Source organism: Thunnus maccoyii, chromosome 4 (genome assembly GCF_910596095.1).
Source record: "Thunnus maccoyii chromosome 4, fThuMac1.1, whole genome shotgun sequence".
Lineage (NCBI taxonomy): Eukaryota > Metazoa > Chordata > Actinopteri > Scombriformes > Scombridae > Thunnus > Thunnus maccoyii.
In genome coordinates this window covers 35,559,727-35,572,226 of record NC_056536.1, presented here as the reverse complement: position 1 = coordinate 35,572,226, position 12,500 = coordinate 35,559,727, and the positions used below count along the sequence as shown (strand labels likewise).

The window sequence follows — 12,500 nt, the reverse complement described above, 5'->3', positions numbered from 1 at the left end:
TCAGACCTGTTGGTACAGTTACACCTTTACATCCTACAGTCAGTCCTGTTGGTACAGTTACACCTTTACATCCTACAGTCAGTCATGTTGGTACAGTTACACCTTTACATCATACAGTCAGATCTGTTGGTACAGTTACACCTTTACATCCTACAGTCAGACCTGTTGGTACAGTTACACCTTTACATCCTACAGTCAGACCTGTTGGTACAGTTACACCTTTACATCCTACAGTCAGACCTGTTGGTACAGTTACACCTTTACATCCTACAGTCAGTCATGTTGGTACAGTTACACCTTTACATCCTACAGTCAGACCTGTTGGTACAGTTACACCTTTACATCCTACAGTCAGACCTGTTGGTACAGTTACACCTTTACATCCTACAGTCAGACCTGTTGGTACAGTTACACCTTTACATCCTACAGTCAGACCTGTTGGTACAGTTACACCTTTACATCCTACAGTCAGTCCTGTTGGTACAGTTACACCTTTACATCCTACAGTCAGACCTGTTGGTACAGTTACACCTTTACATCCTACAGTCAGTCCTGTTGGTACAGTTACACCTTTACATCATACAGTCAGACCTGTTGGTACAGTTACACCTTTACATCCTACAGTCAGTCCTGTTGGTACAGTTACACCTTTACATCATACAGTCAGATCTGTTGGTACAGTTACACCTTTACATTGACGAGACAACAGCTGTGACTAAATAAAAAGCAGTAATTTACTGGTTTGACTGGATTTGTTACGACCGTTTAAAGTAGAAATGAAATGAAAAATGCCTTTTAATCCCTTTTAGATCACATTCCCACCAATTTGACAATATATGCCCAAAATCTAATTGTTTTCTTCCTGTAAAACAAAATGTGACGTTTGCTTATGCAGGCTTGAACCAACCAGTTTCCACCAATATCATCATGACCTCCACCCATCAGTCAGTCTTCAGCGTGCAGCAGCATCTTGTTTGTTATGACGCAACGTTGCGTCTGTCCTGTTTCACTCTGAAATACGTCACAATACAGAACTTAGATACTTTCTGCTGGACTTTAAAAGCTGACTTGATATTTTAAATGTTAGTTTTCTGACAGGAAATTATGCATTTATTAACGCTGCCATGTGCTGTTTTTAAAACAGTTTCTTATTAAAATGACCCCTGTCAGTTAAAACTACAGGGACCAGATGTCCCAGTTTGTCCAGGATTGTCCCAGTTTCAAGTTGAGTGTCCCGAGTCTCGACAGATATCTGTAAAACACTCAAAAGTCACAAATCCATCACTGATTGGTCTGTGTTTCTGTCAATCAGGCCCTGTTCACACCTGGCATTAACATGCATCTTGGGTGATCGATCATAAGCGGAGATCAGCGTTGAGATCCGATCGATAAGACACATTAACGGATCCTGTCGCTGTGCCTCGTGTGTAGATGCGTCAGTCAATGCAGAGATCGCTGCACATGACTCTACATCTGTTATATTCTGTATATTTGTTCAGCTAATCTTTGCATGTACGTGTTTATCTGCATGTAGAGCAGAAAGTCAGATCTGATCACAAGACACGTGGAGACGCGTTAATTCCAGGTGTGATCAGGGCCTCGATCAATGCGTCGTTGTCGAGGTTGTTGTTTGCCTTGATGCTGTCAGTATGCTAACGGTTAGCTATGATTCTAACAGCGAGTCGTTTCTAAAGATCTCCGGGAGGTTTACTCCCTCCTTCATAAAGTACCCGGCAACGAAAACGCTGCGTTCTGCACACACGGCAAGAGTGTATTTTCAGTCACACACGGTGGAAACGCTGATATAAAGGATCATATTAAGATGGCCAAAAATAAGCTGCAAAGCGTAAAGCACCCGGCAGTCCTCTTAAAGGTAACTTTCTCTATTTTTGTTATTAAAGAGCATTTGTGATTTAATGTGTTGATGTTTTAATTTTTGTAAACTCGCAACCAGCTCACAGCATAACGCTGTGAAGATGTAAGTTTAAGTTATAGCCTCTGAAGTTATTTGTGTCAGGATGAGTAGCAGGAATGGATGCAAATGCAGAGATGAAAACCTTTAATCTTGTGGTGGTCGGGAAAGAACAGGACTGAACAGAAAACCCGGACTTAAATAGTAACTGAACTAACGAGGAGATGAGGTGCAGGTGGGGAGGAGGGTGGAGAACTCAGGAGAAGAGCTGATTGGCTGACGAGGCTAACACTGGGCAGGTGTGGAGGAGGACATGAACACACGAGGGAAACAGAGCAACAGAAAACCAAAACCCAGAAAACAAACTCAACGCCACCTTCACTAACCCATCCAAAACTAACCAAGAACACAACCCAACAAACTAACTAATGATGCAATCCTCTAAAACCCAGTTCATAAGCAAAACCATACGACCAGAAGGACGGACAACAGGCAAAGTCCAGGCAAGATGTGACAATTTGTAGCCTACGAAGAGATTTGCACCTTGTTTTGTTTAAAAAAACAAAAAACAGAAACAAAGCTGGCAGAGAACATGTGACGGTCGGCCGTTTAGCAACTTTCACGCTGACGAAGACCGCGGTGCATTTTGGTCTGCCGAGGTGCTGTCCGTGGTGCTGAAAGGTGCGCTCCGTAGGTGTAATAAGTGCTGAAACAACCGTCCCCCATCCTGATGAACACCCATGGTGCATGCGTAAGTGCACATGCATAAGTGCATACATGTGCACGTGTATTAACGTTCGGTACGCTGAAGGGTCCCGGTTTGAGGGTTTGTGAGGTTAAAACATACTACAGGACACGTGTGTGTGCAGGCTGCATAGAGTCATTATGTGTATTTTATAAATGAGGCACATCGTGGTGTCGGCAGCTAAAGAGCCAAATTTCCTGTCTAGTTAGTTTTCGTCAACTTTGTTACCAAAGTCGACACCAAAACCACGTCCACCCAAACACAGACGATGTTTGGATCCTTGTGATGCTCCTCTGAAGGAAGACCACATGACACCACATGACACCATGTGACTCAAACCAACAGTTCAGCTTTCATTTGTTTTCTTGCAGAGTCTGAGATGATCCCTCATGTCTGTACGCTGAATATGAGCCACAGTCAGCAGACGGTTAGCGAAGCATGAAGGCTGGAAACTGCTAACCTGGTCAGTCCAAAGCTAACTAAACCTGAGGAGTTTGGGTGGGACTGTTTCCTGACAGGAGGCTGGAGGGACCAGTAAGACCTGCCAGGTGAGAGTCACCTGCCTGAAGCAGACAAGGTCTCTGTTGTCTTGCCAGCGTGTAGTGGAAGACTTCATCTTCAAATATCAACTCTCATTAGTAACATCGTAGTAGCAGCTGCCGTTACACATGCTAGCTGAGTAGCTGTACTGCTAGCTCTGCTACCCCCGTCAGTCACATGACCCTCATGGACCATCGAGACTCTCCCGTTTGTTGAGAGGGACTCCCTAAAAACTTGGTATCTCACCCGGGCGGGTGTGGTTTTGCAGGACGCAGCAGTGACCGCTTTGGCGAGCTCCATGACCATCTTTGAGTGCATGTTCATGAGTTTTCCACGACGGAGTGAGTTATGTTAGTTTTGTACAAATAATGTAGGTTACTACTTTTGATTTTTGTTTTTAGTTAACCTTTGTTTAACCAGGAAGTCTTTTGAGACTGAAATCTCTTTTCTGAGGGAGTCCTGGCCGAGTCATCCATCGTACAAAGAAGAAACTAAATTCAGCTCAGATACAGCAGGTGCATTTCTCAGTTACATGGACCTTTAACATGGCTTTAAATTTTTCCAAATGGATGATATTAAGATGTAAAATGCTCTGCAGATTATTCCTGCAGTAGGAGAAGGCTTTTGTTTCCAGCTCAGTGAAAACTTTGAACCTGGTGATGAAGCTGAGGACTGCTGGAGGTCAGAGGTTACATCTCTATGAGGGGCGTTTACCCAGCATGGCCTCGTACACAAAATATACAAATGAGGTCGTCTACGCAGACTGACAACCAGTCTACCAATTCACAACGTGTACAATGATGAGTACAGAAACAGCTGGTTATAAATCGTAGAGTACTAACATCCAAAACACTTACAACGGTGACCTGCACAAGTGTTTTCCTGGCTAACATGTTAAAGCCTTATTTCATATAATGTGTACTTTGAAAGAAAGTTTGTCATCCAAGCAAATACTTAAATATTTATACGATGACACTTTTCTCCGATTGAGTCTCCGTTTAGACGTAGAGATAACTGGGGATTGGAAACGAGTCCTAGAAAAGTCATGAATGTGGTTTTCTTTGCATTGAGAACTAACTTGAGCCCATGTAGTGATACTTGAAGCTGATTGGCTCAGAGAGGGGGCAACTGGGTACACCAGCAGTTTTCAGGTCTTTCCCAGTGTTGTTCTGAATACGTTGGAAAGACCATCTGCAAAACAGTTTGTGTCTGTAATATCAGACAGACTACACTGAACACTACATATATGAACATATACATCATATTATTTAAATATAATTTGTATATGGAAATAATCCTTGTGTTGCCTTGTAGCCTGTATGGGCTGAACATCTGATGTATGATACGACCCTCAGTTGTTCTGACTGACACTAATATATTTATATATATATAAATTATGAGACCTGAGGAGTTGCAGCATGCAGCTGCTGATGGCACCAACTAAACTGTAGTTTGATGAGGAGTTTAAAAGCTTTAGGTGCATCCACCTGAGAAGAACCCCGGCAAGAGCAGCAGGAAATAAATTGCACTTAGTTTTATTGTAGGCTACTTTATATGATGACCTGCGTGCACCTTTTTAAGAATGCAGAACAAAAACCCTGAATTATTTTGGTTTAATGAAAATGAGAAGTTGGACTGAGGCAAAGTCTGGGCTGGTTTTATTTCTAACTCTAGACCGAATACAAACATACAGTATGAGATCAGTTTATATGATGCATGAATAAAGGATATACTGTTCATGTTCTCCTATAATTTGTATATTTGGTCTGTATGTTTGGGTTTCTACTGATGACAGATACAATATTGATATCAGATACACACCCCCCCCCCCCCCCAAATGAAGATCTCCTGTTTGTTTAATCTTGCTGTTAATTAACAACCTTTTAAGTTACGGTTTTACCAGCTTATCCAAAAAGTGAGAAGACGAGCGAGAACACAGGTCGTAAGGCCCCGCCCCCGCGTGGAATACCAAGTTTTTAGGGTGTCTCACCGTTAGTTTGCCGGGTTCAGGACTTCCTGCAGTCTTAGTGGTTGTTTCTACGCTTTGTGTGTTTCACTCTGATGAAACAAACGAGATCCATGAAAGTCAGTGAGCTTTAGAGCTTCTAGCTCTTTATGCTAAGCTAAGCTAACTGCCAACGTAGCTTCATGTTTACTGTACAAACAAAGTCTCCATCTGTTCAGAAAGAACTATTTTATATTTATATACATATGTATATATAAATATAAATATACACACAGTTTCTGCTGTTTATGTTGGTTAATGTGTCAGTTCAGGTCGGGAGGAGGAAGAGAAAACAGGAAGGTGACGAAGAAGAGAAGAAAGAGACAGAAGTGACGATGTTGAAGACTAACAGTGATTCTGGTCATGTGACGTCTTCACGTCACTCCCGTCTGGCTATAAAGTGCGTTTACAGGAAACAGGAGAGATGTCTCGTTAACCATGATTATGTGGATCCATCGATGAGGCGGCCGGTTCCTTTAGATGTGCTCCGGGACCGTCTCTAACGCCTCCTCCGGGTCTCTGTCCACGTCCACGTTCTGAGAAACACACACTGATCAGAGTCACAGGTTATCATCTCGCTGGTCTCTATTTAATTTATTCTACAGTTTGATTTACTCACTAAATCTCTCTAAGCCGCGTGTCAACATCTACATGAGAAGAGATATTAGCGTCATCGACATCGTTAATAACTGCTGTGAGCTGTGATGATTGTTTTTGCCCCGAGTTTCGTCCTTCAGGACACACAGAGGCCTGTGATTGGTGGAGCTTGTCGGGGCTGTACGCAGCCTGACAGGAAGTTCAACAACCAAAGAATCATTACATTGGTATTTTTGTTAACAGGTGACAGTGCCTCATTTCTATGATAATAATAATAATAATAAGCTACAACAGGGGTCAGCGGGGCCAGATTTCCTCAGCGCTGCTTCCTGGGGGGCCGACGTCTCACAGACAGTGAAAACCACCACGTATGTTTTTAATATGTTTAGATTCATTATTTCTTCTGATTCATTCAAAATAACAGTTTCAGAGCACATGTCACATGCCATAAACAGGTCTGAGTGCTGGACCCCTACAGTGAGGGGGTCTGGTCCAGGTCTGAGTGCTGGACCCCTACAGTGAGGGGGTCAGGTCCAGGTCTGAGTGCTGGACCCCTACAGTGAGGGGGTCTGGTCCAGGTCTGAGTGCTGTACCCCTACAGTAAGGGGGTCTGGTCCAGGTCTGAGCGCTGTACCCCTACAGTAAGGGGGTCTGGTCCAGGTCTGAGTGCTGGACCCCTACAGTGAGGGGGTCTGGTCCAGGTCTGAGTGCTGGACCCCTACAGTGAGGGGGTCTGGGGGCTCTGTTATGCTGTGGGGGGCATTTTGCTGGCATGGTTTGGGTCCACTTGTCCCCTTAGAGGACCTACAGGGAAAATGTTTTTATATCTTCATGAAGGTCTTCCTCATGTGATGATGGTGGTGAAGAGACCACTCCCATCAGGATAAAGCTGATCACTCACAACTACTTTGTATTGATTAGCAGTGACTCTTCCCTCTAAGGGGACAAGTGGACCCAAACCATGCCAGCATAACAGAGCCCCCAGACCCCCTCACTGTAGGGGTCCAGCACTCAGACCTGGACCTGGTTTCAGATGTTAACAGGTCATATTTATTGGGATTTCCATATTATTGTTATTATTATGCAGATTCATGAAGCGTCATGTAAAAGATTTGATGTTGTCTGTAAAAGGGTCAAATATTTTTTTAGGGCCAGATTTGGCCCACGGCCACAGTTTGCCCCCCACCGGGCTACAATTTACGGTTCATTAAACCCTTTTCTTAAAAATCAATCGTCTAATCATATCTCAGCAGGTGTAATCACGTAGGTACAGCAGGTGTGTATAAGGCCCAGCGTCATTTCATACTAAATGATTTACAGGTTAATACGGACGTTTACGTACATCAGTCACACCTCGTCCAAAAAGTCTTTCTCTTCTGACAAGTGAAACCAGAATCTAAGCAGAGCAAACTCGGCTACGTTAGCATGAACTGAAACTTCTCCTCATCATATTTATACTAGAAGGAATAACTAGCTGCTGCTGTTTCTGTGTTTCTGTCTTCTACAATCTGCCAGCAACAGTCGCCTGCCGGGAACCAGAAGAACCTCTGTAATGTGTTTCTAATGAATACACAAAGTACAGATTTTAAATTGGTCTAATTAGCTTATTGTACAGATATTATGGTATGTAACATGTTGCTGTGCAGCATCAGTGGTCGGTATTAGTGGTGCGTGTTGTTACCCACCTCTGGTTTGTCCCTGTGTGTGTTCACAGCTTCAACGTTGAGGAAGACGGACTCCACTTTACATCCTGACAGAAACACACAGAGGTTGAGACGTTTACTGACAGAAAGGAAGCTGTGGTCATGTGATCAGAAGGATGCTGGACTGACCGTAGGCGACGGGGGTCAGTTTCAGGACCGTGTGCAGAGGACACTTCAGGTACGGCAGCTCGTCTGACGAGACACAAACCACATCCATTCAATCACACATACAGAAACTCACCTGGCTATCTGTATCTGAATAAAACCTTCAATCTAAAGGCCACTGATGCACCATGGGGGATGTAGTTCACTGTCCATCAGCCCACCCAGGTGCATGCTGGTCCTCCACCTGCCTGCCTATGTATGACCTCAGGTGCCAACACTGTTAATTTAAAATAAAATACTAGTAAACTAAACTTAATACGATAAACAAGCAAATAAACTAAACAAATCAAATGATCGAAATCTAAATACAGCAAATATCTGCAATAAACTGATAACGAGCTGCGACGTCATCCTTTAAGGAAACGTTGGGGAAACCATCTCTGCAACTTAAACGATTATTTTAATTATCAATTAATCTGCTGATTATTTTCTGGATTAGTTGTTTGGTCTATAAAATGTGTATCAGTGTTTACTGTCATAGAGGAAAATATTCTTCTGTATTATATTAATTTAATAAGCTGGAAGCAACGATGAGCGGAGAACAGACGTATCTAGCTAAGGTAAATAAACAAACCAGGCGGGACTCTTCTTCACGTGTACGACGGTCAGACTTGTGTTTATTGAACATGAAATATTTGGTCTCACCAGCACTCTTGTTGAGGAAGTAGGCCAGCAGACATCTCATGACAGCCTGGTGACAGATGACCAACACGTTCTCCTGCCTCTCCAGCTCCATGATGACGGGCTCCAGACGCTGGACCAGGTCCTCGTACGACTGGATCACACACAGGATCAACACGGCGTCACACTGACGCACTCCAACAACAAACTACAGTGGCGTAGATCTGTCAGCCGCACCCAAATAATTATTCACATTCATGTTCGTTTTCACTCGTATACGCACCAACATGCAGAACTTTCAGCTCTTTAAAAAGCTGTTAATGATCCATTAAAATATTTCTGGATCAGTCAACATGGACGTCCTCAGCAGCGACACCGAGCCGAACCCTTCCACTCAACATATTTAATCTCAATTCACTCGACTGTGAGGAGTTTCTGCTCCACTTTGTTTTATATCATTGAATATATATTATATTATATTACATTACATTACATTACATTACATTACATTACATTACATTATATTATATTATATTATATTACATTACATTACATTACATTACATTACATTACATTACATTATATTATATTATATTATATTATATTATATTATATTATATTACATTACATTACATTACATTACATTACATTACATTACATTACATTATATTATATTATTATATAAAGATATAAAACTGAATAACTTTGAGTTTTGAATACTGTCTGAACACAGATCCTCACCTCTCCTTTAGGGTAGCGGTAGCGATACTTGTCTTGGTCCCTCAGTGCAAACTCTCCTGGGTAATTCTGCTGAATCTCCTCGTACGTCATGTCCTCACAGACGCCCTGCAGCAGGGTGACAGGTGAGAGGTCAGGGATTAGGGGTGAGGGGTTAGAGGTGAGGAATTAGAGGTGAGGGATTAGGGGTGAGGGATTAGGGGTGAGGGATTAGGGGTGAGAGGTGAGGAATTAGAGGTGAGGGATTAGGGGTGACGGGTTAGGGGTGAGGGATTAGGGGTGAGGAATTAGAGGTGAGGGGTGAGGGATCAGGGATTAGGGGTGACGGGTTAGGGGTGAGGGATTAGAGGTGAGAGATTAGGGGTGAGGGATTAGGGGTGAGAGATTAGGGGTGAGAGGTGAGGGATTAGGGGTGAGGGATTAGGAGTGAGGAATTAGAGGTGAGGGGTGAGGGATTAGAGGTGAGAGATTAGGGGTGACGGGTTAGGGGTGAGGGATTAGGGGTGAGAGGTGAGGGATTAGGGGTGACGGGTTAGGGGTGAGGGATTAGGGGTGAGAGGTGAGGGATTAGAGGTGAGAGGTGAGGGATTAGGGGTGACGGGTTAGGGGTGAGGGATTAGGGGTGAGAGGTGAGGGATTAGAGGTGAGAGGTGAGGGATTAGGGGTGACGGGTTAGGGGTGAGGGATTAGGGGTGAGAGGTGAGGGATTAGGGGTGACGGGTTAGGGGTGAGGGATTAGGGGTGAGGGATTAGGGGTGAGAGGTGAGGGATTAGGGGTGAGAGGTGAGGGATTAGGGGTGACGGGTTAGGGGTGAGGGATTAGGGGTGAGGGATTAGGGGTGAGAGGTCAGGGATTAGGGGTGACGGGTGAGGGGTTAGGAGTGAGGGATTAGAGGTGAGGGATTAGGGATTAGAGGTGAGGGATTAGGGGTGACGGGTTAGGGGTGAGGGATTAGGGGTGACGGGTTAGGGGTGAGGGATTAGGGGTGAGAGGTGAGGGGTGAGGGATTAGGGGTGAGAGGTGAGGGGTGAGGGATTAGGGGTGAGGGATTGGGGTGAGAGGTGAGGGATTAGGGGTGAGGGATTAGGGGTGAAGGATTAGGGATTAAGGATTAGGGGTGAGAGGTGAGGGATTAAGGATTAGGGGTGAGAGGTGAGGGGTGAGGGATTAGGGGTGAGAGGTGAGGGATGAGGGATTAGGGGTGAGAGGTGAGGGATTAGGGGTGAGGGATTAGGGGTGAGAGGTGAGGGATTAAGGTTTAGGGGTGAGAGGTGAGGGATTAGGGGTGAGGGATTAGGGATTAGGGGTGACGGGTTAGGGGTGAGGGATTAGGGGTGAGAGGTGAGAGATTAGAGGTGAGAGGTGAGGGATTAGGGGTGACGGGTTAGGGGTGAGGGATTAGGGGTGAGAGGTGAGGGATTAGAGGTGAGAGGTGAGGGATTAGGGGTGACGGGTTAGGGGTGAGGGATTAGGGGTGAGAGGTGAGGGATTAGGGGTGACGGGTTAGGGGTGAGGGATTAGGGGTGAGAGGTGAGGGATTAGGGGTGAGAGGTGAGGGATTAGGGGTGACGGGTTAGGGGTGAGGGATTAGGGGTGAGGGATTAGGGGTGAGAGGTCAGGGATTAGGGGTGACGGGTGAGGGGTTAGGAGTGAGGGATTAGAGGTGAGGGATTAGGGATTAGAGGTGAGGGATTAGGGGTGACGGGTTAGGGGTGAGGGATTAGGGGTGACGGGTTAGGGGTGAGGGATTAGGGGTGAGAGGTGAGGGGTGAGGGATTAGGGGTGAGAGGTGAGGGGTGAGGGATTAGGGGTGAGGGATTAGGGGTGAAGGATTAGGGATTAAGGATTAGGGGTGAGAGGTGAGGGATTAAGGATTAGGGGTGAGAGGTGAGGGGTGAGGGATTAGGGGTGAGAGGTGAGGGATGAGGGATTAGGGGTGAGAGGTGAGGGATTAGGGGTGAGGGATTAGGGGTGAGGGATTAGGGGTGAGAGGTGAGGGATTAAGGTTTAGGGGTGAGAGGTGAGGGATTAGGGGTGAGGGATTAGGGATTAGGGGTGAGAGGTGAGGGATTAAGGGTGAGGGATTAGGGGTGAGGGATTGAGGTGAGAGGTGAGGGATTAAGGATTAGGGGTGAGGGATTAGGGGTGAGAGGTGAGGGATTAGGGGTGAGAGGTGAGGGATTAAGGGTGAGGGATTAGGGGTGAGAGGTGAGGGATTAAGGATTAGGGGTGAAGGATTAGGGGTGAGGGATTGAGGTGAGAGGTGAGGGATTAGGGGTGAGGGATTAGGGATTAGGGGTGAAGGATTAGGGGACAGATGACCCTGCAGCTGTAATCTAGATGCAGGCTAACACTCACAGCGTCGATCTCGTTGAGAGCCTTCCACTGCTCGTACTGGACTCCCAGAGCCTCGGCGGTCTGGATGGTCCTCTTCATGTGGCTGGTCCACACCTTCAGGTCTGTGATGCACTGCCCTCGCATGTACACACCCAGAGCGCTGGCGAACTGAGAGGTCAGAGTTGAACCGTCAGAGAGCATCCGTAAAACACATCCACACGAAGCTAGCACTGCTAACACGGCTAACCTTTGCCCCGCGGGACGACAGCCCCGAGTCTCCCCCGATTCGACCCACGAGGTTGAGTTCGCTCTCTCCGTGGCGACACAGGTAGATGGAGCGCGGGGTGACGTGGATGTTCATGAGGTAGTACACTATCCTGCTCTGAATGTGGTCCTGGACCCGGTTCACCAGATACCTGCTGCCCACGTTGAAGATCTTAATGTAAGACAGGTTCCTGCAGACAGAAGCTACATTTAGATCTTATGTGGATCCGCATCTCAGAGGGTTCGTCTTCAATCTTCCATCAGCCAGTTCTAATGATTCATTGAAGTAAAAGCAGCAACGTCACAGGATAAAAATACTCCATTACAAGTAAAAATCCTGCATTAAAAATGTTACTGAAGTGAAATTGCAGATGTGTTTCTGTACTTCAAGTATCAAAAGTACCTTTTCTGCAGAATAAAGAGCAGACGTGTGATGAATGTCCAGTTTTAAACAGGTCGAACTAACGTAAGCCGCCATCTGTAGCAGGTCCGACTGCTACCTACAGTATTCATCTAAACCAGCATTACTTCCAAGGCTAAAGATCATTTCATTAACTAACGCGGTAAAATTCATTTAAAAAAGCCAGTTCATAACCAGTGGTACCTGTGGTATTTGCCCAGTATGTGAAAACTGGTCCTGGATGAAACTCCAGCCCTGAGATGACGTCACACTTACCAAATTCATCAGTGAGTTAAAATGTTAAAAGTGTTAAAAGTGAAGCTTACTGGTTGAAGTATTGTTGGGTCTCACTAGTTGACCACATGTTTCAAGAGTCTGACAAACCTGAGTCCTGAATCTCCACCCATGGAACCAGCTCAACAAAACCAGAGACCCTCCTCTTCTCTCCCTCTTCCTCCTCCCGGCTGCTGCT

The 12,500-nt window shown here is 45.5% G+C and overlaps 2 protein-coding genes across 9 annotated transcripts in view; one reads left to right on the top strand and one right to left on the bottom strand.

The window, feature by feature from the left end:
• Positions 1 to 12,486, bottom strand: part of LOC121896511 (6-phosphofructo-2-kinase/fructose-2,6-bisphosphatase 1-like) — a 13,420-nt gene extending 934 nt beyond the window's left edge. For 2 of the 8 annotated variants that reach the window (XR_006096019.1, XM_042410446.1), the window contains exons 1-8: positions 12,413 to 12,486; positions 11,612 to 11,819; positions 11,386 to 11,532; positions 9,030 to 9,134; positions 8,313 to 8,442; positions 7,632 to 7,694; positions 7,485 to 7,549; positions 1 to 1,011 (exon numbers count right to left, since the gene is read on the bottom strand). The exon at positions 1 to 1,011 is cut by the window's left edge. Coding sequence is in view for 6 of the 8 variants with exons in the window: in XM_042410446.1 (XP_042266380.1) it covers positions 946 to 1,011; positions 7,485 to 7,549; positions 7,632 to 7,694; positions 8,313 to 8,442; positions 9,030 to 9,134; positions 11,386 to 11,532; positions 11,612 to 11,819; positions 12,413 to 12,435 (807 nt within the window). In the remaining 2 variants the exon portion in view is untranslated. Of the gene's footprint in view, positions 5,753 to 7,484; positions 7,550 to 7,631; positions 7,695 to 7,714; positions 7,885 to 8,312; positions 8,443 to 9,029; positions 9,135 to 11,385; positions 11,533 to 11,611; positions 11,820 to 12,412 lie in introns of those variants that run through there. The other 6 variants (XR_006096018.1, XM_042410449.1, XM_042410448.1 and 3 more) reach the window with 6 other exon arrangements.
• The window catches only part of LOC121895767 (neural cell adhesion molecule L1.1-like), a 25,370-nt gene continuing 25,303 nt past the window's right edge, over positions 12,434 to 12,500 (top strand). The window contains exon 1 of the mRNA XM_042409189.1: positions 12,434 to 12,491. Coding sequence (XP_042265123.1) covers positions 12,434 to 12,491 — 58 coding nt within the window. The remainder of the gene's footprint in view (positions 12,492 to 12,500) is intronic.